Source organism: Doryrhamphus excisus, chromosome 16, assembly GCF_030265055.1.
Source record: "Doryrhamphus excisus isolate RoL2022-K1 chromosome 16, RoL_Dexc_1.0, whole genome shotgun sequence".
Taxonomy (NCBI): Eukaryota; Metazoa; Chordata; class Actinopteri; order Syngnathiformes; family Syngnathidae; genus Doryrhamphus; species Doryrhamphus excisus.
The window spans coordinates 11175879-11201911 of NC_080481.1; the positions used below are offsets into that span (position 1 = coordinate 11175879).

The 26033-nt window shown below is 41.4% G+C and overlaps 1 protein-coding gene across 4 annotated transcripts in view; it reads left to right on the forward strand.

The window, feature by feature from the left end:
* Nucleotides 1-26033, forward strand: part of vps13d (vacuolar protein sorting 13 homolog D) — a 35672-nt gene that overhangs the window by 6038 nt on the left and 3601 nt on the right. For 2 of the 4 annotated variants that reach the window (XM_058051773.1, XM_058051771.1), the window contains exons 15-65: nucleotides 291-421; nucleotides 484-538; nucleotides 605-784; nucleotides 888-1018; nucleotides 1087-1219; nucleotides 1954-4206; nucleotides 4272-4423; nucleotides 5416-6465; nucleotides 6586-6676; nucleotides 6775-6901; nucleotides 7304-7484; nucleotides 8250-8474; nucleotides 8873-9011; nucleotides 9118-9334; nucleotides 9511-9682; nucleotides 9833-9948; nucleotides 10532-10756; nucleotides 10823-11115; nucleotides 11889-12022; nucleotides 12263-12418; nucleotides 12592-12775; nucleotides 12964-13038; nucleotides 13119-13319; nucleotides 13452-13541; nucleotides 14285-14425; nucleotides 14522-14647; nucleotides 14837-14914; nucleotides 15077-15182; nucleotides 16455-16607; nucleotides 16695-16830; nucleotides 16920-16967; nucleotides 17847-17997; nucleotides 18099-18315; nucleotides 18381-18628; nucleotides 18699-18890; nucleotides 18970-19096; nucleotides 19192-19334; nucleotides 19828-19958; nucleotides 20089-20264; nucleotides 20380-20503; nucleotides 21565-21800; nucleotides 21876-21978; nucleotides 22798-22955; nucleotides 23059-23167; nucleotides 23428-23598; nucleotides 23711-23797; nucleotides 23916-24065; nucleotides 24195-24344; nucleotides 24419-24515; nucleotides 25447-25595; nucleotides 25696-25830. In XM_058051773.1, the coding sequence (XP_057907756.1) occupies nucleotides 291-421; nucleotides 484-538; nucleotides 605-784; nucleotides 888-1018; nucleotides 1087-1219; nucleotides 1954-4206; nucleotides 4272-4423; nucleotides 5416-6465; nucleotides 6586-6676; nucleotides 6775-6901; nucleotides 7304-7484; nucleotides 8250-8474; nucleotides 8873-9011; nucleotides 9118-9334; nucleotides 9511-9682; nucleotides 9833-9948; nucleotides 10532-10756; nucleotides 10823-11115; nucleotides 11889-12022; nucleotides 12263-12418; nucleotides 12592-12775; nucleotides 12964-13038; nucleotides 13119-13319; nucleotides 13452-13541; nucleotides 14285-14425; nucleotides 14522-14647; nucleotides 14837-14914; nucleotides 15077-15182; nucleotides 16455-16607; nucleotides 16695-16830; nucleotides 16920-16967; nucleotides 17847-17997; nucleotides 18099-18315; nucleotides 18381-18628; nucleotides 18699-18890; nucleotides 18970-19096; nucleotides 19192-19334; nucleotides 19828-19958; nucleotides 20089-20264; nucleotides 20380-20503; nucleotides 21565-21800; nucleotides 21876-21978; nucleotides 22798-22955; nucleotides 23059-23167; nucleotides 23428-23598; nucleotides 23711-23797; nucleotides 23916-24065; nucleotides 24195-24344; nucleotides 24419-24515; nucleotides 25447-25595; nucleotides 25696-25830 (10553 nt within the window). The remainder of the gene's footprint in view (nucleotides 1-290; nucleotides 422-483; nucleotides 539-604; nucleotides 785-887; nucleotides 1019-1086; nucleotides 1220-1953; nucleotides 4207-4271; nucleotides 4424-5415; nucleotides 6466-6585; nucleotides 6677-6774; nucleotides 6902-7303; nucleotides 7485-8249; nucleotides 8475-8872; nucleotides 9012-9117; nucleotides 9335-9510; nucleotides 9683-9832; nucleotides 9949-10531; nucleotides 10757-10822; nucleotides 11116-11888; nucleotides 12023-12262; nucleotides 12419-12591; nucleotides 12776-12963; nucleotides 13039-13118; nucleotides 13320-13451; nucleotides 13542-14284; nucleotides 14426-14521; nucleotides 14648-14836; nucleotides 14915-15076; nucleotides 15183-16454; nucleotides 16608-16694; nucleotides 16831-16919; nucleotides 16968-17846; nucleotides 17998-18098; nucleotides 18316-18380; nucleotides 18629-18698; nucleotides 18891-18969; nucleotides 19097-19191; nucleotides 19335-19827; nucleotides 19959-20088; nucleotides 20265-20379; nucleotides 20504-21564; nucleotides 21801-21875; nucleotides 21979-22797; nucleotides 22956-23058; nucleotides 23168-23427; nucleotides 23599-23710; nucleotides 23798-23915; nucleotides 24066-24194; nucleotides 24345-24418; nucleotides 24516-25446; nucleotides 25596-25695; nucleotides 25831-26033) is intronic. The other 2 variants (XM_058051772.1, XM_058051774.1) reach the window with 2 other exon arrangements.

Below are 26033 nucleotides of genomic sequence, written 5' to 3' on the forward strand. Positions count from 1 at the left end.
GCACCCCCCGCGACCCTCGTGAGGAAAAGTGGTAGAAAATGAATGAATGAATGAATATTTGGACTCCCTTGTCAGGTTTTTAGTCATATAGTGTATGAGCAAAATCAATGATGAACATCCATCCATCTATTTTTTATGCCGCTTATCCTCACCAGGATCACAGGGGTATGCTGGAGCCTATCTCAGTCGACTACCGGCGAAAGGCGGAGTATACCCTGGACTGGTCGCCAGTCTCAATGATGAACATACTGAACTAATTCATTGTATTTTATGTGCTGTTTCCTCTTCAGGTATGAAGGTGGTTGTGGAGTCTTTGCCTCGCTCAGAGTCTTCCCTCCTGTCTGTGAAGCTGGGGGGTTTATTCCTTCGAGATTTGACAACTCACGACACCATCTTCCCTGTACTAGTGTCTCCGAAATTGGTAAGTAGTGACTGACGGAGGAATCCCAGCAGTACACTAATGTGTTACATTATGTTTTGCAGGACAAGGTTGTCATTGCTGTTAACCAGACATCTGGACAGTCCAGCAGCAACTCAGGTAAGGTTTTTGTTTTGTAAAATTACTTTGTCACTGTATAATTTTCTTAACATTTTACTTTGTCAGGATCCAATGCAGAGTGTTTTTCATCACCAGTCTTTGAAATGCTTTATGAGCGTAACCCTGTGAGGTCCAAGTTCGAAAGACGACTGGAAGTGAACACCAGTCCACTTAACATCATCTACAACCCGCAAGCAATCAAAAAAGTAACAGAATTCTTCTACAAAGGACGAGTTCATTCTTCTGGTAAGTTGGCGCTACCTGACATGTATGATCAGGTATAAAGAAACGAGCGTCAAGTGATCTATCTGTGGTAATTTATTGCACAATGCATTTTTTTTCTTCCTAGGTTTTGGCTACCAGTCAGAACTAGAGCTCAAAGTGGCAGAGGCTGCCCGGAGGCAATATGACAAGTTAAAAAGGCAGACAAAGGCAGAAATACGCCAAACTATTGATCAACTTCTTGTGGGAGAGTTTATTGTAAGTCAAATTCACTGGAACACAAATAGAAAAGAAATTAGCGAAGTCTAATTGTCATTTCTTTGTAGGAAAACAGTAAGCGTTGGACGATGAAGCTGGACATCTGTGCACCACAGGTCATTTTTCCCGATGATTTCCAGTCAGGAGACCCAATGTTGGTTATCGTGGATTTAGGCAGGATTCTGCTTACGAACTTTCAAGGTAAATTCAACAATAATGTTATGTAAACGCTGTGGAACCTTGGTTAGCATCATTAATCCAATTCAAACCGAAACAAACTCTTAACTGTAGCATTTTTTCCCCATAAGAAATAATGTAGATCCAATTAATCAATTTCAGACACCAAAAATATTAATACAAAGCGCTTTGTATGGTTTTTAAATTATAGTTTTATGTGTAGAAAACAATTTCAAATGAATATAAGCATATATAAAAGATCAATTGTGAACATGACGAGGGGAGATGATGGAAGAGCCACACAGACAGCAAGGCAGGACATCACATTTGTGTTTTGCTATTATGTTATTTCTCAAATTCAATCAAAATACTGTCAGTTACAACTTTCTTGCCCTTCATTGTATGTTATTTTCCAGCTTTGATCAAAAGAAAAGCAGGCGTAACTGTGTTAGTTAGCAAAGATCTACACAGTCAAACACTGATGACATCACAGATGGGCAACAGAGCTGATTCCTGGTTCTGATTTCCATTTTGTTAGAAAGCTAACAAGGATGTGTTATGGTAAAAATGCATTATGGAAACAGTTGGATTCATATACACATATTGTACACTCGCCAGAAAATGTACGCAAACCAAGACAAGATGTTGGCTTAAACCAAAACGTATGCTTACCGAGGCTCCACTCTAAACTGTAAAAAACACAATTTTATTTCTTCTGTTTCTATATGTAATCAATTTCACTTTTCACTTCATAAAAGATGACTCCAAAGACTCAAAAGCTGCTCAACCTCAAAGGGAAGACCTAAGTGATGAGGAGTACCAGACACCCCTTGCCACTCCACCCGAGTCTCCACCTGAGCTTCACATGCCGTTGAAAGAATGGCTCAAATGTCCCGAACTTCCCAGCCTTGGCTCACCTGAAAGTACAAAGGCCTACAGTAGGAAGCTTTATGAAAGATACTCCTTGTCCTTTAAGGATCTGCAGATAATGGTTGGCCGCTACAAGGACAATTGGAAAAACCTTCAAGAGAGTGAAGTGGGTCCGACTCATGTGGTGGAGAAATTCAATGTGTTGTTGCAACTGGAGCAGAGACTGCGCTACACATCAGACCCACAGCTCCCAGGAGCAGTGCTCTCAGGAACTCTACCTGATCTTAAGGTCCATATCAACCTTGAGAAGATGACTGCTTTGAGAAGTTGTCTGGCTAGGCTAAGCAGTTCTGCTGTGAATGGAGACAAACTCCACGATAAAGGAGTAAAATCTCCCGACCCGCTTACTCTCCGCCATGAAAAGATCTTTCAGAGAGAGGACAGTTCCTGGAAAATCCAAGGTTCAGCCAAGAACTTGACACAAAGCGTGATGACATTAGAGCAGCACACAAGAGAAGTTCTGGTGGAGTCCCGCCTACTGTTGGCTGAATTTAACATCAACTATATGCAGCTGGGTGTGGAGAGTGATGGCCGCTACATATCTGTTCTGAAAGTGTTTGGAACCAATGCTCATTTTGTCAAGCGACCTTATGATGCTGAGGTCTCACTTACGGTCCATGGTCTCCTTCTTGTGGATACGCTACAAACCTATGGCTCCGACTTCGACCTCCTGGTGTCATCTCATAAAAACCTCAGTTTTGACATCCCAACTGGGAGTCTCCAAGAGAGCCAGCCATCTTCTCCAATGTCGTATGACAGCAGGTCTTCTGAGCATCAGAGCCACCTCAATGAGTCCTCCTCAGGTTTGCGCACGGATCGAATCTCTGGTCTAAATTCCTTTCTCAAAGATCAAGAGGCTCTGATTAAACTTGAATACCAATTTGTTAGCTCAGATTGTCCTTCCATGAACCTGGACAGTTCCCTTCAGGTGATAAGCATGCAGGTCAACAACTTGGACATTATTCTAAACCCTGAGACCATGGTGGAGCTTCTGAAGTTCCTTCAGAAGTCCTTTCCGAAGGAGGAAAACCCCTGGGCATCATCATTGCAGCAACCTACAGCACAGCTCTACACTGAAGAAGAAGGTGGCACTTTTCAGTCAACGTATGACCAGAACAAGGAGCTAACTGTCGAGATTCATCGACTTAACCTCCTTCTCCTTCGAACTGTATCCACGGGTGCTGTCTTGGGTGCTGAAAAGAAAGGTTTGAAGATTGCCACAGCCAGCATCACCGGCACCAAGGTTAATGTTTCCTTAGGCAGTCGAATGGACATCAACGGCACACTTGGTGCCATGCAGTTGGTAGACCTTACCCAGGAAGGAGGCCGTAGTCAGTTTGTAGTGAGCATTGGCAACGCAGAAGACAGCTCCTCAACTTGTGAAGGACTACCATTACTCGACGACAAGGAACTTTCTCCTTCAGAAGCTCTGAATTTCCAACTTCGGGAGAAGTCCCAAGGGGACTGCACGTTACATTTACATATGGCGTCCTTACATTACAACCACTCAGCCAAGTTCTTAATGGAGTTGAGTCTTTCCGCTAATGAGGTGGAGGACAATTTCCGCTCAATGTTGAAAAGCGCTGCCACAAAGGTGTCCACAGTACTTGCCACAAAAACAGCCGAGTACAGCGGTATGTTTTCACTCTTTGAAACGCCCTCGCGAAGAAGTCGAACTCAGAGTCAAAGTTGGGCTTTTCCAATGGAGGATGAGGAGGATATCCCCATGGAGGAACCTGAGTCCACCCTGGATACGTTCTTTGTGAAGTTGACCTTAAATGTAAACATTGAATCACCAGTCGTGTCTATTCCTCGTAAACCTGGACACCCTGAACTACTGGTTGGACACTTGGGTAGTATAACTATCCAGAATTGTATCACTGGCCAACAGTCAGAAGGAGAGAGGCTGCAGGTGCTTGTTAAAGATATCCGATTGTACTCCCTGAACACCAGTCATTTGGTTCTGAAGAAGATGCAAAGGGGGGAAAAAACTGGCAACGTTCCACCATCCCATAACAGAAGTCAGGATGAACCTCAGTTCACACGCCATGACTTCTTTGAATACCTCAACCAAGGAAAAGGTAAGAATTGTAATACTCAGTGTACTTCAGTAAACTAACTAAATTTTTTTTTTCCCTCAATCCAGCCTTCCATATATTAAAAGACACCACTATGCAGTTCACCCTGGAGAAGTCCCCCATTGATGAAGATATTCAGTTCACCTTTTTGAGTTGTAAAGAGCCGTGCAAGAGCACGGGATTGCTGAGAGTCGAGGGGAAGTTTGTCAAACCTGTTCAGGTATGTACGCTAACAAAGTAAATCCATCACTTTGTCTATTTTACACTTAGAACTGCTGTTCTAAGTTATGCAGAATATGCAGTTTAACAGTGGAACTTTGGTTTTTGCCATGAGTCCTTTCCAAAATGTCTGATGAAAACTGAATAGATTTTTCTCTGAATGTAAATGCAAAAATATTAATACAAAATGCATTTAATAAAGAACAATTATATTTTTATATGCATTCAGGGCTCTACATTAAAAACAAAAATTACTTGCCCATGGGGAATCCTTAAGGTGAGAACTACTTGCCCCATGTAAAATGAAAAGACTGCCATAATGATATCATCTAATTTTTGTGGCATCACATGAGAATCTCAAATAAAGATTAAATGATTATCATTTCTTGTGGTTGTTTTCCTACATAGAAAACACTGCATGGAAATCTGGATTTCTAGGCACTTTGCCTTGATAAATAAAAGTACATTCATGATTGAATAAACATTGTGCTTATTAAATAATAAATGACATGAGTCATAAATGAGTTGTTGAAGAATTAGACCATGTTGGCAGGGACGCCATGATAGATGTTTTCGTAGTCAAACCATCGCTGATTGGTTGATCGCGAACAAGAACACGTGTGGGTAAAACGCGGACTGCGGACCGCGGTCTAAATAAACGATTCTGATTGGTCCATTTCAAGACTTGCAAGGATTGGTTTGCAAATTACCACCGGAATTACACAGTCCGTGTTTTACCAACACCCAACAAGAAGCACTTTAAAAAAACTCTTCGCAGTATGGCATGGCAAAGTGCACTTTTACTTGCCCGAATTTTGTTTAAACTTGCCCCGGGCCATGGGTACATCGTTATTGTCGCCCTGGCAACAATACGTCCTGGCATAAAACTAAGCAAAATACATAAAAATGGTGAATGGTAAACACAGTGACTTGAGAATTCCTGTCATACATGCTGTTCAGTGAATCTATTAATATTTGACATTCTGGTTATAGGTGTTCCTATGCAAGGCTGTGTATGAACAGGTCCTCCAAACGCTGGATAATTTATTTCTCATTGAGGAGCAACGAGTAACGCCCAGCCAACCACCAACACCCCCACCCCCGACTCCATCCTCCACCAGGCCTCACCGTTTTCCTGACCCCCACGGAGGACTCTTTGCAAAGGATCCTCCATATATCAGCTTGTCACACTCTTTGCTCCCCTCTCCTCTGCCTCTGCAGTCCCAAAAGCCAAGTCCTCACTCTCCTACGTTCACTCAGTTGAAAGTAACTTTGCATGTTGCAGAATTGCAGGTCCAGCTCAGTGCTGACCTGACCCAGGGCTCCCAAGGCTTAGTCAGTCTTCACTTCCGTGACCTGGAGGGAGACATCACCAAAGAGCATCCACATTTATTAGAAGTCCAGCTAATTCTGCGTTCACTGCTCATGGAGGATCTCCTGGAGCAAAATCCTGAGCATAAACATTTAATGGTGTCCCATGGAGCTCCAAAGCCTTCGACATTCAGTCCAAAGGAGTACCTATCTCACAGCTGTCCATCAGCATCCAATGTCCAGTACCCAGATATGCCCCGTTCTTTGCCTTCTCATATGGAAGAAGCCCAGAATGTCTTCCAGCTCTACCAGAGGCATCCCGGTACTCCTTCAGCAAGTCATCGCAAAGCTAAGAAGGATCCAGACTGTCCCAGCACTCCACCACCCTCCCCTACTCATCCTGCATCCTCCCCTGAGCCGACCGCCGAATTTGATGAGTCATTAGTTCACATTAACGTCTTGCTGGTAGACCAGAGCCACCCAGAATTCACAACCCGTTACGGCAGTGTGGGACGAAGCATCGATATTGACTTTAACTGCCTGGATGTTTTAATCACGTTGCAAACCTGGGTCGTCATCCTTGATTTCTTTGGAATTGGCTCCACGGCTAATAATCATGCAATGAAGGTGCCCGACAACTCCCCTCAGTATGTGCCGGGACATCCTCTCTATGAGTCAGACATCACTGAGCAGGACACAAACGACTCTGTCAACACCAAACTGGACCTCAAGGTAAAGTGAAGATGAGTCGAAGTACAGTCTTGCTGTAATGAGCACAGACCTTTAGCTTTTGCTCCAATTCTGTTCTGAGTTTAAAGTCTCATAGCTAAATCTGTCTGTTTTACTTCACAGGTTCATTCATTGTCTGTTGTGTTAAACAAGGAAGGCAATGAGCTCGCCAGAGCCAGTGTGATCAAATTATCTGCACATCTGGAAATGCTGGGTGTGTATGGAAAAACATGGAATGAAAACACCCCTGGACTATAATAGTGTAATAATATTTTAATGTGCACAATTAACATGTCGTTCTATATATTTCAGAAAGCAACCTGATATTGACAGGCAGTTTGGGAAGTTTGTCCCTCAGTGATTTGACTCCACACGGTGATCTCTTCTGTGAACGCTTCACCACACGTGGAGGGGAGGCTCTCATTTTCAATATTCATAGGTAAGTACATTTTTGTTATACAATGCCGCATGATGGCTACACAGTCAGGATATCGGGAAGACCCGGGGGGGAATGTCCACTTGGGAATCTCTGTGTGGAGTTTGCATGTTCTCCTCCAACATTCCAAACATGTGCATACTAGGTTAATTGCCGACTCATAATTGTCCATAAGTATGAATGTGAGTGTGAATGGTTGTTTGTCTATATGTGCCCTACGATTGATTGGTGACCAGTCCATGGTGTACCCCCCTGCCAATGTCAGCTGGGATAGGACACCCCCCTCGACCCAAAGTGGCATAAAAAATTGCTGAATGGATGATTGTCTGTCTGTGCAGATCTTATATACTGTACTTAGTGAGCATTGCTAGCATTGGTCACCTTTTGTCTTTTGCTTAATTTCAGGTACGGGCTGCCAGACCCTTACCTTGAACGAGAATATGACATTAAAGTTTGTCTTCTGATGGCCTCAGTGCAGTATGTTCATACTCAACGCTTCCAGGCTGAGGTGGTGGCCTTCATCCAACACTTCACACAGTTACAGGATGTTCTTGGCAGGCAAAGGGCTGCAATGGAGGGTCAAGCTGTAAGTATTGTAGTGTAGAGCCTTCTCCATCGCTGCCCCCACCCTCTGGAATTCTTTGCCCCATTCGCTCCGTGCTTGCCCCCCCTCTTTAAATCTGTTTTTAATGTCTACTTTTTATACCTGACTCCTGTGCCCCGCTTTTATCCATGTTTTAGCTGTGTATAAACAAATGAATGTTGTATTTTAATGTATGTTTTACTCTGTTTAATTGCTTTTATTCAACTCCATTTTTTCTGTAAAGCGTTTTTGAATATTTTGAAAAGCGCTATACAAATAAAATGTATTATTATTATTATTAGGTAGAACTAACATGGGTCAAAGTGAACATATGAAGTGCAATATATACAAGGTGGGTAATGGTACAGTCACACTTCAATGGTACATTTAGATTTTTTTTTTTTGGTGTGATAAAGTTAAAGACAAGACATGGTTCTTGCGTCACACCTTTACTCAAAATAAAAAAAAACAACAAGCAACCACAAAAGGTGATACAGTAGCTGTGGGAGTGGAGCGAAAAGGTGTGCATATCACTTATTAGTTACACACTGATTATTATTATATGTGATTACCATTGTGAAAAACGTAATAATTATCTTACAACACTGTTTTCTATATATTAATAAAATCAGGAAGTGAATAAATGTACTGCAACAGATGTTAAATGGATGGGAGGGTAGGATTAAATAAGCACTTTGCACATGTAGAATTATGAGTTGAATTATGTGAAGTATTTCATTGGAATTTGTATGCATGTCCTTCTTACAGATAAGGGACCGCCCACAGCGGGCATCCAGGGTCCTGCTGGATATCGAGGCTGGCGCCCCAGTAATAATCATCCCAGAAAGCTCAAGTTCAACAAGGGTCATTGTAGCAAACCTTGGTCAGCTGAAGCTAGAGAACTGCTTCTTACCCGCTGGGGCTCGTGGCACTTTCTCCTGCCAAGACAAGGTAGAGAAACTCACCATGGCACATGCCTTTTTCCCTACTCTGGTGAGTCATACTCTCCAATCACTGGTCCGAGCATTTCATCTAATAACAACGGGCTGACCCTTACTGCATTGTTGTTTCAATGATGGACTTACCAGCATAGAAACTGACTTGCATGGAAGCAAATATGGAATTTGGGACTGATTGCAGAAATGGTGCTGGGACCCACAAACAACATTGCTTGTTTTTGTTTTTTTTGTGCAACTTGCATGACATTTGTGTGTATTTTTAACCTTTCCTGCTTTTCATTCTTCAGTTCTTGATATTATTACTTTACATTCCAAAGAACTAATACTATGAAAAGACTGCGCTGATAACTAAAGATGCATTTGGAAGCTGTGGATGGTGTTGAAGAATGACAACCTCAGCAAACAAACTTGTATTGTTGTTTTCTCTCGAAGAAGGAGTCCACGCAAGATGCAGCAGGGTGGACTTATGAGCAAAGACAGCCTAAAACTCCTCCCAGCACCCTCAACTTGTGGACTAATGGCAGCCCACAACCTGAAAGAACTCATAACAGAGCAAACCCGATCCCCTCAGGTAAGCGTCCCTAGTTGGTTAGAAGAAAGAACTTGATTCGTTAAGTTAATTGCATTAATTTCCATTCTATGTGCATAATTGTAAACTGCTCTTTTCCCCCCTATAGAAGACCATGTGTGTCTTTTGGACTGCATTGCTCTGGATCTGCAGCAAATGGATATTTTTGCAGCAGAACGTCTGCCTTGCCCTTCGTGCGACAGAGGCTGTAATTCCACTGAAATTTCAGACATTATTTTCCCGTCATACTGTGTTCGTCGGACGGGTAGAAACCTGCTGAAAGAGTGCTGCCGCCTCCAGCTTAAAGTGGAACGAAACCTGGACAGGTGATATAGACTTTATTTCAATTGCACACTGCCAATAATGACAGTATTTTACTTCTTCTGTTTGCTGGTGCTGCAATGCACTGTAGGGTGATGACGTTATAGACTTTGAAAATACACTGGAAGGATTTCCTCATCAATTAAAATGCATCAATAACTAATCTCCTTGGGTTTTCCAGAGAGCTGAGCCATGCGGTTCCTGATATGACTATCTACGGCAACCTCTCATCAGTACAGTGCGCTCTGGATCCAGAGCACTACCAGCTGATTCGAGGGCTGCTGGAGAACAATCTTGGTGAGCCTGTTGAAGAATTTCTGCGACCCTTCAACCTGCAGGACCCCAGCACCTATGTAAGATAGTGTACTCAAACACACACTCAAGCTTAATTCGATTATATTTACTGTAATATGCACAGTTTAGAACTAATACAAATTCTCATGCAGAAAAAAAAGATGGGCAAGAGATGTGGAAATATAACGCTAGACTGTGTTTTTCTGCAGACGGTGTTAAGTGGAGACGTCTATACCAACTTGTCCATCCTGGTGAATATGATGGATGTCAGTCTGGAGCTCATGGAAAGCAGTAAATCCAGTGGACACAAACGCTCACTAGCAAGGTGGCTCCCAATAGAATAAATATATATTTGTAATTATACAGATGCAAGGAAATTAAAATAGTGTTTTCTAATATTTGTATGAGCCCGACTCTGAACACATTGTTTTACAGTTTGTTTTTTTAAATATATTTTTTTTACATTTTTAAAAGATAAAAAGTCACTTTAACACAGTGAAAATGTATTTGTGTACAGACAGACAGGAAAATGAACACATTGTTTTACAGTTTCTTTGTTTTTTTAAATATTTTTTTTTACATTTTTAAAAGATAAAAAGTCTCTTTAACACAGTGGAAATGTATTTGTGTACAGACAGACAGGAAAATGTAATATAATGCATACAGCATACAATCATAAGCGTATTTAAGAGTCAAATTGCATTTTGAGTGCAATCAATATGTGCATGCTAGCAGGTGAATATGAATAATTTCACTAATTATTCATAACTGAATATGAAAATGTGGATTCCTCTGGATTTTCTGGAGTGTAGTCATCAGTCCGTTTGCATTCATAATGGTTTACACCAAAATATAATGCTTTTACATGTACTGAATAGTCTTTAACTGATCTTATTTATTTGCCTCAGGTTTAACTTCATGAAATCCAAACTGCTCTTTGAGAGTTTCTCCAATGGTTCCAAATCTGTCAACCTGGTTTCTCACTCGCTGCTTGCATATGACACTCGATGCACTGGAGAGTACAAGAGCACCGGTGAAGCTGACGGGACCAGGCGCAATGTATTTGACTGCATTCTCCAGCCTTCAAAAACTGGAACAAACCAGGCTTCTCTGCAACTGGAACTACATTACAGGTAAAACTGGAGATTTTTATTTTTACACAGGAACTTTTTGGTAAGATCTTGTCCAACCTCCAACAGATCCACACGAGACTCATCCTGTTTTACGGTGGTCCTGAACAACCTAAGGGTCTTTCTCATCTTTGACTGGCTCCGGCTCGTGCAGGAATTCTTGGAAATGCCAGTGAAAAAGCCATCAGGTGGTGCTGAGAACGTTCAGTGTCCAAGTAACGCCGCTGACTTGGGACCAAACACTGCTGCCATCACCACCGGGGCTGTCATACCTAAGAGGGTCAAGAGTGGTGTGGTCACTAAGAGGTCCACGGTGCCTGTTACCCTCAACCGCTGCCTAGAGGTCAAAGTCAATGTTACAGGTCAGACTTTCAAACATGGAACTAAAAGGGAGATTTTAAGTTTGATGTACTGTAAGTACTACTTGACTAAAACTAATAATAATCTTTGTCAGTAAACAACCAACCTCTGTTTTCATCAATAATTTGTTCCAAAATGATGAAAACCAAGGTAAATTTTCCCTTAGGAAATAATGTAAATCAAAGGAATCTGTTCCAGACACCCAAAGATATTCATTCATTCATTTTCTACCACTTCTTCCTCACGAGGGTCGCGGGGGTGCTGGAGCCTATCCCAGCTGTCTTCGGGCAAGGGGCGGGGTACACCCTGGACTGGTCGCCATCCAATCACAGGGCACATATAGACAAACAACCATTCACACTCACATTCATACCTATGGACAATTTGGAGTCGCCAATTAACCTAGCATGTTTTTGGAATGTGGGAGGAAACCGGAGTACCCGGAGAAAACCCATGCATGCACGGGGAGAACATGCAAACTCCACACAGAGATGGCTGAGGGTGGAATTGAACCCTGGTCTCCTAGCTGTGAGGTCTGCGCGCTAACCACTCGACCGCCCCCCCAAAGATATTAACAAAAATATTTTTTCTTACAGAATAATTGTACTTTTACATGCAGAAACAATGCAAAATAATTACAGATGATAAATGGATGCAACTTACATTTGATAATATCAAATTATCTCTGCATATCCTTAGATTTTTCAGTATCAGGCCTTTGGTGGAACACGGTACGCTCTTGTTGTTCAGTCTTTTTTTTTCGTTCTGTCTTCAGGCACGGAGTTTGTCATAGTAGAAGACTCAAGATGCCTGGATACCAACGCCATCATTCTTAAAGGCACTACTGTCCTCACCTACAAGCCTCGTCTGTTGGACAGACCTTTCTCTGGAAGCCTTGCTGGCATAGAGGTGACATATCTTTCTATACTAGTATTCATCAACAAAACAGGATGATTTATTAATATATTTTTAAAAACATGAGTGAAGCTGTAAAATTCAAACCACGCAGATAGCTGTCTTTGTAAATGGTATAACTGTTTTTTGGAGCTGAAGTTGCACCCAAGTGCAAGAATATTCATATTTATATTCCTATTTATTTTAGTATTGTGTATTGCTTAGCTTTAATTCTGAACCATTGTCCTACCCTAGGTGTTCTCGTGCCGTCTTGGCAGTGAGCAGGAGACAGCACTGTCCATCGTTGATCCAGTCAATGTTCAGGTGGAACTGTGTGGCAGCCCCACTTACCAAAGCAGCTCAGGTCTACTAGACGCCTTCAGTGTGGAGGACATCCCACCACTGCTGGAGGTCAGGAATTTGTATACGAATATTGCTCATTTTGGAGTGGCCTTTTATTGTAGCCAACCAAAGGCCTGCCTGTGTAATTGCGTGTTGAATATATTGTGTGTTATTCAGAGATTTACCAGTTATACAACTTGGGTTTTATGCCGCATTACATTTTGTTTATGATTTTTTTGCAGATCCAGTTTCCCGTTTTGGACATCCGTCTATCTTACAATGACATTCAGCTCTTCTTGGCCATCGCTAAATCCATCCCTGCTGTAAATGCTCCAGCAGCCTCTGACTCTGATGTTGTCACTTCAGCTCACACTGTGCCAGCGGATGCACCCAAACGCTCTAAGAGAAAAGGTCTTGCCCATATAGGTATGTAAATGTTATCTATACAGTTTGACTGTTTTGGTTATTTTTAAGAATATTTTTCATTTCTATTTTGTTTAAAAATATGTAGCTATGATATGTATTTTATAGGTTGATACAGTATATGCATACTTTATAGTTATATAGTTTATATATTTTGTGTAGTGTTGCTTAACTGATTTTTGCTTCCATAGAGGGCCAGCTAATTCATTTGCAGGATCTTGGGTTCAGCAAAGAAGACTGTAAAAAGGCCCTCATCCTCTGTAAAGGTGAATTGATGGTCCCTAATATAGCTTTTGGTCAGTCAAAGTCCACTTGTTACTAAGCTTAAGCATATTTTGTCTTGTAGGTCATCTGGATCAGGCTGCCACATGGTTGCTTGAAAATGCAGAGAACATTGCAGGCCGGTCCAAATCCAGCACTGACTCTGGTTCTTCCAGTCAGGCAGCTGCTCTGTCAGGGATAGAAGTGAAGGCAGAGAGCATCTGCATCTGTTTCATTGATGATTGTCTGGACTGTGACATACCGCTTGCTGAGCTCACCTTCTCTAGTAAGTCTTATCAAGATATAACCGTAACATTATTCAGTTATCTACAGTACATACTGTATGGTTAAAAATAGCATATTATTAACCTTAAGAGTTAAAGGCTCTGTCTCAATGAGATTATGTGTGTTATTTCAGGGTTAAATGTGTTGCAGCGTATTGGTTCCACCCAGGAGGGCAACGCCAGCTTTACTCTTTCAGGAGACTACTACAACAGAGAACTAGCAGGTAATAAGATTGGATCTTTACTATCCTTTACTAAAGGGGTCCTGATGTATATTTGCAATTTTTCAGACATATTTACACTGTTGTTCTACATTTAAAATTGCATTTATAAGGACGTCCGCATGGGCTCGTTTTACAGAGGGTTTTTTTTGTGACATTGTTCCAATAAGAGAAAAACACAAAGTAGCCAACTATATATTTGTACAATTATTATCCTGTATATGTTTTATGGCTAGAAAATGAATGAATGTTTTAAGGCGGAAAAATCCATCACTATAGCTGCCGTGGTCCAAGGAGTCCAAACAAAAGCTGTAGTAACTCTGCACTTGATCAAACATACTTAAGATTTGTCAGTCCAGAACACGATGGCTGTATAAGACTTCAAAATGAGAACCACATGCATCCACTACACTAGTCCAATACACTACTTCCTGGAAGCGTACTCCAAGAATCATGGTAACTGTAGTTCATTTAGCCATTCATAAGATGCAGGGTTCAAATAGTTTTGGGGTGGGGGAGGGGGTTATCATAGAGTCCGGAATTTATGGAAGAAAAGTGAAGGAAACAATATTGTTTGGCTTGGAAATTATTGTTAATCCACATTTAATAATCGTGTAGTGTAGTGTACAGTGCATCGTTATACATTGTTGGCATTAACAATCGACATAAACAACTGCTGATGTCATTTTTGTATATCTTTTATGTTTTCTCATATGTTTTGTTGACATTGTGCATGTATGTGACAGGCTGGGAGCCCTTTATCGAGCCCTGGCCATGCTTCCTGTCCTGGCAACAGCAAGCGGCTGGCAGACTCCATCCTCCACGTCTCAAGATGAGTGTAAGAGCCAAGCAGCGACTTGATGTCAACATCACTTCTGTCCTGTTAGGTGAGTAAAAACACGGCCTTCCAACACACATGCACAGTCCCTTCGAGTTACTGAACAATGTTGAACGTGTTTTGATGTATTATGTGGTTCATACAGAACAGTACAACACAACCAAGACTTCTTGGATAGCAGACTACTGTAACAAGGACGAACAGACAGATCAGTCTTCGCCCACCTTGTCCTGGATAGGTTCCTCGGTTGACCCGCCCTGCTTTGGACAGAGTGAGTCTAGAAAGAGACCCATTCACTGATATGTTATGTAATGAATGTACATGTAAAGTTCATTTGAATCATCATTGAGAAATGAACCTGTATGAACTGTGCGGAAATGTTGACAAAAACCTGAAAAAACACTTTATGTGTGCTACATTTCTCTCTGTTAATGTTAACTTCTATTCCATTCTCTCTCAGGTGCTCCCCTCTCTCATCTTAGAACTCGGAGCACAGCCAGCTTGAACAGTTTTGATCAGCAAATTCCAGACTCCAGAGGTACACCTCATAGTATACTGATCATTTCCACATCATTTCTTGCAGCACACTCCATTTCAAATTTGTCATTGTATCTTGGAATTGTTTTCCACCAAGGGCACTTGATATTTTGTACTGCTGGGTAATACAGTTTACTGAAATAATTACCATTTCTATTTCTAGGAGATGTTAAACTTTCCAAGAAGAGGCAGCCATTTGTTCCATATGCTCTACGCAACCATACAGGATGCACCATGTGGTTTGCCACTCTGACTACAACTCCAACAAGGTTAGTAGAACTATTGCCATTCAAAGTACGGTCATCCCTCGCTCATCCCTCGCTGTTCAAATATCGCTCCCCTCATTCCATTGCGGCCGTGTGTTATGTCCCTGCAGTGATCGTCTAGACCAGGGGTGCTCACACTTTTTCAGCATGCGAGCTACTTTTAAAATGACCGAGTCAAAATGATCTACCCACTACAAAAATGCAAAACATCTATTTATTTTCAAATGTATTGAGGATTATTTGTACGTACAATGTATGTTGATGTACCTTACATAACCAAATGAGCCAATATTGCAAAACACACATAATTAACTATTAACATTTTTTGTATTTACCTGAGTTTACTTTGATGACTTGCACTGAATTGAACCAGCCAGGGATGCATAGTCCGGACAGTAGCTGCTGATAGCCAGCCTCAAGCACACTTCCAAATGTTTATCAGTCATGGATAATATCCGTATCACAATATCCGTATAATAGTCCATATCCGTATGGAAGTGATATGTTTTTTGCCTTTTTACTTGGTCCAGTTTTTGCCTTTTTACTTGGTCCAGCTCCTTCACTCATTTTAGTGACCATAAACTTTAGCGAGGGCTTTAAAATCTCGCAATTCGCCGACTAGCTTAGCACTTTGCATCGTTGTTTACGCATGAGCGGTGACCTAAAGGTCAAAATTCAGTTGTCTTCTGATTGGTTGTCCTGTATGTCAATCAAGTAACGGGGATGGATGATAGGCTGACATCGTAAGTTCTGCTGCACTTAGAGACGTTGTTTGATTTGATTGGTCGCCCGAAGGGCAACATTCAGTTGTCATCTGAATGGCTGCCCTGTATATCAATCAAGTGACGGCATTGATGCTGGGATGATATTTTTGTAATGTCACGCCGCGATCGACCAGCGATCGACCAGTACCACCTCCGCGATCGACCGGTAGCTCGCGATCGACTTAATGAGCACCCCTGGTCTAGACTGTGCAATGTGATGTAAACAAAGAATAGGAGTGTGAAATGACTATTGGGGTGTTATTTTGTGTCTACGAGGCTCTAATCATGGTAGAAATTATATTGGCTTTTTGTGTTCGGCGCTATGAAAATATTCAGTTTATTAATATTGAATCTTACTTTGCTGACGACTACATAGGATAGAGTAGTATAATAATAGAACTAGCAAGAAATACATTAATACAGAACTCAATAATCAGGTGATTTCAAGCCTATATAAGACATGCTATCAAAAGATCCTAATCACTTGTATCACCTTTTTTTTTCCTTTCAGGGTGGCACTTTCCCACAGCAGTAGTGCAGACTCCATTGGAGACCTCCACGGTCCTGGTAATGATGATAGCCACAATGTCAGCCAGTGGCGAGAGGTGTCTCCTGGGGAGGAGATTCCATTTGAATTTGAAGCACGGGAGAAACTTCGCCATAGGTACAACTCTCAACGGCATTTAAACAGTATCACGGCTATTTCAGCATAAATGATGCAATTGTGTTACAATATGTGTTCCTCCTCCAGGCACACTCATGAGTTGAAGCTCCATCAGCTGCTTGTACGAGTGTGTGGATGGGAGCAAGTGAAGCCAGTATCTGTGGACAAAGTTGGGATTTTCTTCCGTTATGCGGCTCCGGACAGAAACAATGCATCCAACATTGTAAGCGAACATTCTAACCTAAAAAAATGACATTCCATTTTGAAAAAAATGCCTCATAATGGTTTGTTTTTTTCTTTAAATTACAACAGGTCGGCAGTCCAATCAGCAGGACCAACATAATCCACCCACATGTCTATGTAAGTGCATTGTAAGAATTATACACACATCACTTTGCTTCTATATTGTTGAATTATTTTTAGGTATTTCAATACAACTTGGTATGCTTGAGCAAATTCTGAAATTCTGAGGTAGTACTGTAAATATGAACTTAAAGGTTTGTGTCCAGGTGGTTCGTGGGTTAGGTAGTTTGCGTTACTACACTGTGATGTAAATTGGACTAAAATTTAGTTTTTAATTAATTTGGAGGATGTGAGCCTTTATTCATTCATTCATTTTCTACCGCTTTTTCCTCACGAGGGTCGCAGGGGTGCTGGAGCCTATACCAGCTGTTTTCGGGGTACACCCTGGACTGGTCGCCAGCCAATCACAGGGCACATATAGACAAACAACCATTCACACTCACATTCATACCTATGGACAATTTGGAGTCGCCAATTAACCTAGCATGTTTTTGGAATGTGGGAGGAAACCGGAGTACCCGGAGAAAACCCACGCATGCACGAGGAGAACATGCAAACTCCACACAGAGATGTGTCATTGGCAACATCATCACTTTACTTCTGTACTGTTGAATTATTTTTTGGTATTTCAATACAACTTGGTATGCTTGAGCAAATTCTGAAATTCTGAGGTAGTACTGTAAATATTAACTTAAAGGTTTGTGTCCAGGTGGTCCGTGGGTTAGGTAGTTGCGATACTACACTGTGATGTAAATTGGACTAAAATTTAGTTTTTAATTAATTTGGAGGATGTGACCCCGAAATTCCAAAACACTGTAATCCAAGGACCACCTGTACAGTTGACAGTAAAAAAAATTGAATGCTTAGTTTGTGGAACACTAAATCTGAGTCATTGGCAACACGCGTGTTAACATTTGCATGATAACTTTTTCTCAGTTCTCAGCGCTGCCTCCGGTCCGAGTGGTCTTCTCCATCACCATGGAGGGAAGTGCCAGAAAGGTTATAACAGTGCGATCTGCCCTCATTCTGAAGAATCAGTTAGATGTCCCCATGGAGATCAGACTTGACAGCCCCTCTGCCCCTGACAGTACGGCACTGCACCACTTCATGATTTTCCCCCCAATTACTTTCTGTAGTTTACAAAAGCTCAAAATATGTTAAACACCAACTGTATCCTTATGTCAACAGAACCAGTGGTGTTGCCTCCCATTTTGCCCAACCAGGGCTTGGCAGTTCCACTACACCTAACGTCATGGCGGTTACAAGCCAGACCCAAGGGCCTGGGCTTGTTTTTTTGTAAAGTTCCCATCCACTGGACTAGCGTGGAGCGACCTGGAGAAATCAGCAGTAGCAAGAGAGATTGCCAGTCGGCGGACTTTGATGACAACCTCAAGCGTAACTTCAGGTAGAATTAATCAGCCACATTTTCTTGGTAAATCTCCCTAATCTAATTTTGATGCGTTTTTATAGGTTTTGCGTGGTGATAAAAAAAGAGAACTACCCTGATCAGCGACCTGCCAAAAGGGTTTCAGGTAACACAAATCAGATCTATCGACAGCCAGGCCACACCATTTTTCTACTGCCAACTGTTGTGCTGGCCAACCTGCTACCCTGTGACCTCAACTACTACGTGAAGGGAACTTCCAACAAAGGTTCACTGAAACCAGGAAAAGAAGCTGTGCTTCATTCTGTGGACACATCACAGAACATGGAGCTAGGTCAGAGAGGCAACAGAACAAAGTCATTGGCCGATATATTCCCTTTTTACTCATATGTTTGTCTTTTCAGGTGTTCTTTTGGAGAACTTCCCTGTGTGCAAAGAGTTGCTCATTCCTCCAGGAACTCAAAATTATGTAGTACGAATGAGACTATACGACACCAACAAGCGTCTTCTTTGCCTCACCATTCGCATCATTCTACGGGCACAAGGGGCGCTGAAGATTCTGATTTCTGCCCCTTACTGGCTTATCAACAAGACAGGTTCAACTTTTCATTAATAAAATTCTATATGAAAATCAAGCAAACTTTCTCATTTGTTAAAATTATTATATATTTTCAGGCCTTCCACTGATTTTCAGACAAGACAATGGCAAAGTAGATGCAGCGGGTCAGTTTGATGAGCATGAACTAGCCCGAAGCCTCAGTCCATTGCTCTTCTGCTACACTGACAAGGAACAACCTGCCATGTAAGTTTCTATCAGAAACAGAGCGCCCAAATTCAAAGCTAAAAGCTCATCTCTCAAATCTTGGAAAATTGTTACCTTTCTTTTGTAAAACGCAGGTGTACGATGCGGGTTGGAAAGGGCATCCATCCAGATGGCGTTCCAGGGTGGTGCCAAGGTTTCTCCCTTGATGGAGGAAGTGGAGTCAGGGCAGTGAAGGTTATCCAGCACGGTAACAGGCCTGGCCTCATCTACAACATTGGCAAGTTCATGTTTTTTTTTCTCTCTTGTACTAATTAGTAACACTTTCCTAAATATATGAAATCCCCAAATTCAGAGCAATGCATCTTTTGTCCAGTAATTCTGAAGCAAATGTAGTTAAATGCCAACCACTGCAAACATTTCCTCTTTAAATATGTTTTTAATGTCTAACTTTTTATATGTGACTGCTGTGCCCCGCCCCGCTTTTACTCATGTACTTTAGGTACATGTAGGTTAATACAACTGTGTATTAACCAATGAATGTTGTATTTTGGTGTGTCTTCTATTCTGTTTACTTGCTTTATTCAACTTCATTCTTCTGTAAAGTGTCTTTGAGTATTTTGAAAAGCGCTATACAAATAAAATGTATTATTATTATTATTATTATTATTTCTACAAAATCCTCAACAAATGAATTTAACTGGCACAAATATTCAAGAAATACGATAAATAAGCACCAGCACTGAATGGATTAACTGTCTCACCAAAAACAGGTATCAGTGTGCGGAATGGAAAGGGACGCTACCGAGACACTCACATTGTGACCTTTGCCCCTCGCTACTTGCTGGATAACAGCTCCTCACACAAACTTGCCTTTGCTCAGCGAGAGTTCGCTCGGGGAAAGGTAGGCAATGACCTGTTTTGTTGTGTTTTTGTTGTCTTTCATAATGATGTGAATGACATGCGGCTTAAAGCACCTTATTTTTTTTAAACTTGAGCTACATACTAAATAGATTATTTGTACTTAATTTTAGGGTACAGCCAACCCAGAGGGTTACATCTCCACCCTGCCAGGCTCCAGCGTGGTCTTCCACTGGCCCCGAAATGACTATGATCAGCTATTGTGCGTGCGCCTCATGGACTCCCCGACATGCACCTGGTCAGGAGGGTTTGAAGTAAACAAACCAAAGTCTTTCCATGTCAACATGAGGTGCGAAATTGATATCTATTATAACTATTATAACAATGGAATGTTGACCGTCATAATACTGGAAACTCTATTTGGTTCTTTTGTTTGATGTCCACACATGAATTGGTTTTAAAAGGGACACCATGGGAAATTGCTTCTTTCTTCGTACGGAGGTCACCATTAAGGGAGCCACCTACCAGATCTCCTTCACTGACACTGATCAACTGCCCCCACCTTTCCGTATCCACAACATCTCTGAGGTATGCGGCTGCTTTAATACCCTTAAGACAGGGGTCTCAAACTCAATTTACCTTGGGGCCACTGGAGTTAGGGTCTGGGCGAGGCTGGGCAGCATCAGGTTTTCCAAAAAAAAAAACCCAAAAAACGCATTTATTAAAAACAGAAAAATGAAACTTTGCTTTGGTTCCGATTTTCTTCAAGAAAAGCTCTGATAAAACATTCCACTGTTCTCAAATATCTTACTTTTTATTTTTATACACAAAATAAGATCAAGAATAAAGAAAATCAATCAATCAGTAATAAATAAATATAATAATAATAAAACAGCAAATTATTAAAAATTAAGAAACCACATATAGTTGGTGGGTAGACAAATTATTTTTTTCAGATTAAAATGAACAAAGCATTATTAGAGCCCTGTAGACATGACAAAACACGACTATAGTCACATTTATACTCTTTTTATTTACAACATATTACGCAACTGCAGGGTCTTGAGACACATGCTAACTCGCAAACTAGAGAGCTAGCGACCTAAAAGTTATTTCCTTTAAACTTAAAAAGTCAAAAACTTACCACTTCCACACGGATAGGGAGGATAACTATCAACAGTTATTTAACCTTTAACATGAACATTAATCAAACGTAATATTTTTTTCTGGGTGCATGATACCATACAGCATCCATATCAAACTTGCGCGGGCCGCACTAACATTAAACTTTCATATCAAGGCGAGGGCCTCAAACTAGTGTCCGGGCCGCGTGTTTGAGACCTCTGCCTTAAGAGGTCTCCATGTGTAGTTTAGGAGCAGGGGATACGTTGGTGAGGTGCTCTAGGCCTGCAACATGGATTCAGTGATGTGGAATGAGATTGGGAGCTTGGTGAACTTGCTTACTGGTAACTTGCTTGTTGGACTTGCTGGCTTTGTTATGTTAATTTAGCCTCCAAGGTATGTTCTTTATGCTATTGTGTAGCTCTAATGATTGTTAATGTGTCACCTAAGACACCTAATGAGACTTATAGAGTACTTATAATCTGGAAAATATGGTACAAATAATGACTTTCTTCCAATCTCTTCAGGTTCCTATCCAATTCTGGCAGCATGGTGTTGTTGACATCAAGCTGCACACTGAGGTGAAGGCAGAGTCAGAACTGGACTATGCCTGTGACGAACCAACACTGCCGCCATACCTGACTCTCACCGTGAAGGGAGCCGGATCTTCAGAGGTCACAGCTGACATGAACTTCTTCCGAGAATACAACAAGCTGTACTATGAGAATTTCATCTACATTGCAGCCACCCACACCTTCTCACAGTATGGATCACTTACAACATTTTGGAATGTTTAAAAACATTGATATAAGCAGCCTTTTTTTTGTCTTTGATGCAGGAGTGGTGGCAGGAGACCTGTTGGTAAGAAACATCAAGTAACATGTGCTGAATTGGTTCTGGATGTGGACACAAAGACACAGAGGGTCATCTTGAAAAAGAAGGTATTATAAAAGAAATGGAATATGGGGAGATCAAATAGTCACATTTACGGTCTTCATTCATTCATTTTCTACCGCTTTTTCCTCACGAGGATCGCGGGGGTTGCTGTAGCCTATTCCAGCTGTCTTTGGGCGAGAGGCGGGGTACACCCTGGACTGGTCGCCAGCCAATCACAGGGCACATATAGACAAACAACCATTCGCACTCACATTCATACCTATGGACAATTTGGAGTGGCCAATTAACCTAGCATGTTTTTGGAATGTGGGAGGAAACCGGAGTACCAGGAGAAAACCCACGCATGCACGCGAAGAACATGCAAACTCCACACAGAGATGGCCGAGGGTGGAATTGAACCCTGGTCTGCACGCTAACCACTAGAGCGCCGTGCCGCCCGTACATTTACGGTCTTCTTTTACTAAAATAATCAAGCTAAAATATGTACTGAATTTAGGGGCTATTAATAACTTTTGTTGTTTTGTTTGCAAATATTTGTACTAAACTTACCTACACTTGAAATGGAGGTTCCAAAAATTCTACCTGCCAAGAAGGACTGACCCAAAAATGGCTCCAAACTGGTTCTAGAGTAAATTCAATGCGGTGTAAAAATATACATACTATCTATCTATCTTGATTAATTATTGTTTCCCTGATTGTGAACTAAATTGACTCCATTATTTTGAAAGGCATATAGATCCAATGCAACCAGATCAAATTTAAAGGACAGGATCTAAGGATAGAAACATAACTTGTCTGATCACCTTGATCAATTGCAACTATTTACTTCATAAAATGAAATAATAATGTCTCTTCATCGGTAGGAGCCTGGGAAGCGCTCCCAGCTATGGAGAATGACAGGCACTGGTATGCTGTGTCATGAAGGCTCCTCTCCACCGCAGAGCAAGCCTGCTCAACCTCGCCCAATGGACTCCTCTTTGGTTCTGGACATTGCAGGGCTTGCAGCTGTCAGTGATAACAGGTTAGTACTATGTGCAGCTATATATGGTATATACCAATGGGATTTAAATTAGTCGTTAAGGAAGTCTACAGACACTTTTTTCACTTGTTGTATTTTCCGCCAGTTTTGAGCCATTGATGCTAAGGAGACCAGACCCTCGTCGCAGCACCACCCAGACATGGCACTTCAGCTCGTGCATGCTGACCTGTGGTCTTCCCCGACTAGTAGTACAGGTGGAAATATGAATCTATTTCCTGTACATGTTTGAATGAACTCCTTATTCTTTACCTTATTGTTCACTTTATGGCATGTATTGTTGTTTGTCATTTTGTCTTCAAACTATTTCAGTTCAGTTCTAAATGTATTTTCGGAAACATCTTTGACCTTACATTAAGGAAAAGAGGAATGTGGCGGAATAATTTAAATTATCCTTAATACTCTTGTATATTAGCAACGTCGTTTCCAACAGTTTGTGTCATTTTGTGCCTTCAAGGTAAGGGGTGGTTTCGAAGGCCTGTACGATGGAGCAGAGGTGGTTTTGGGACCAGACTCGGGGCTTATGGAACCTGGTCCTGAACAGCAGTTCATCAACCAGAAGATGAGGCCTGGTTCTGGGGTGTTGTCTGTTCAGGTTTTGCCAGATGGGCCCACACGTGTTCTTCAGGTATGAACATCATACTGGCACCTGAGAAAGTGGTCCAAGATAACTACTCATAACTAATTATGAACATTTTCTATTTACAAAGTGTGGATTAATCTTCATTCTCCTTTTACAGATCAGTGACTTCAACCAGAGAAGAATCACCCACAAGTCACCAAGCAAAGAGGAAGTGAAAAAGAAAGAAGCTGAACAGGAACTTGAGGTACAAGTGACATGGAGGGGTGGATGAACTGTGGTTTTATAAAAAAAACAAACAAACATAAAAGCCATTTTGTAAGTAAAATATTATAATTAGTGAACAAAAAAGTCATTCTTACCAGGTGTTGGTGAACTTGGAAGAAGGAATCGGCGTGTCGCTTCTCAACAAGGTTCCTGAGGAACTTGTGTTCGCCACACTATCCGGTATTGATGTCCACCTCACACGTACTGCTGCTAATGAGGTGTTGGAAATGAGCATTAACAACATACAGGTGAGATCTAAAGGATTACAAATATAAAAAGTTGATATTGCAGTAGTCACATTACAGTGTTATTTATACTGTGAACTTTTCACAAATGTCTTATATTGCTGTTGGTCTATGCCTTATTGTGGTTTTCAGGTGGACAACCAGCTCCTGGGTACCACCCAGCCTGTGATGCTGTGTGTGACTCCAATTTCTAGTGATAGCACTGTTCTTGACAGTGGCCCGGCCTTGCAAGTCAACTCTGTCAAAGTTCCCAGCAGCCTTATGCTCACTGATATCTTCAAGGTCAGTATCGTACCCGTTACTGTTCAGATAGGAGAGTCTTGTGATGGGATGACGTAACCTTGATGTGTCTACAGCACCTCATGGTAACAGCTGGACGCTTCAGTGTTGTCATCGAAGAGAAATTGTTGCTCAAGCTGCTCAGCTTCTTTGGTTATGGACAGACCGAGGCAGGTGAGTGAACCATGGAATTTGTGTTCATTTTCAGTGAATTACTTTCATTAACATGAATATGGATGTTGTTCCATTAATCCACAAAAACATTTTATAGGGCCTTTTCATGCCTGGATAGTTAAAACCAAAATACTGTACATCAGGGGTCTCAAATTCAATTTGCTTGGGGGCCACTGAAGCCCGGGTCTGGGTGAGACTGGGCCGCATCAGGTTTTCCAAAAAAAAAAAAAAAGAAGCATTTATTAAAAACAAAAAAATTTTAAAAACTTCGCTTTGGTTCCAATTTTCTACAAGAAAAGCTACACAAAATAAGATGAAAATAAATAAACAAATCAAGAATAAAAAAAATCAATAAATCAGTAATAAATAAATAAATATAATAATAATAATAATAAAACGGCAAATAATAAAAACTTAAGAAACCACATATAGTTGGTGGGTAGACAAATTATTTTTTTCAGATTAAAATTAACAAAGCATTATTAGAGCCCTGTAGACATGACAAAACACGACTATAGTCACATTTATACTTTTTTTATTTACAACATATTACGCAACTGCAGGGTCTTGAGACACATGCTAACTCGCAAACTAGAGAGCTATTATTTCCTTTAAACTTAAATAGCCAAAAACCAGTTCCACACGGATAGGGAGGATAACTATTAACAGTTATTTAACCTTTAACATGAACATTAATCAAACGTAATATTTTTTTCAGGGTACATGATACCATACAGCATCCATATCAAACTTGCGCGGACCGCACTAACATTAAACTTTCATATCAAGGCGGGGGCCTCAAACTAGTGTCCTGCGGGCCACATTTGGCCCGCGGGCCACGTGTTTGAGACCCCTGCTGTACATGATACACTCCCAACTGTGTGAAAGGTTTGCCTGTGTTTCGATACAAAGTTACCCGTTATGGTTGCAGAGCTGGAGAAACTGGATGAAAACCTCCATGAGAGGCCCAATAAGGATGCAGGACCCCCCAAACGCTACTACTTTGAGAACCTGAAGATCAGCCTCCCTCAAGTCAAGCTGAGCGTTTTCACCTCGCACAAGCTGCCTGCCGATCTCAAGGTAACAATAAGCATTCTTTTTTCCACATTGTATCTCTTTGCCCTGCCTCAGAAATGTGCTTTGAATAAAGTTGCTGAGTCATGATTTGTGGTCAATACAGGCTTTGAAAGGTACCTTGGGATTTCCATTGGTTCGCTTTGAGGATGCTGTTGTCAACATGTATCCGTTCACCAGAGTGCACCCCTATGAGACCCAGGAGATCATCATCAATGACATCCTTAAGCATTTCAGAGAGGTAGGAGCGTCAACACTGGTGGCATCATTGAATATGCAAAATGTACTTTTTATTGCATCATTACTTAATAGCAATGTTTTTTTTTAGGAAATAAGTAGAAGTATTATTCATTCATTCATTCATTCATTTTCTACCGCTTTTTCCTCATGAGGGTCGCGGGGGTGCTGGAGCCTATCCCAGCTGTCTTTGGGCGAGAGGCAGGG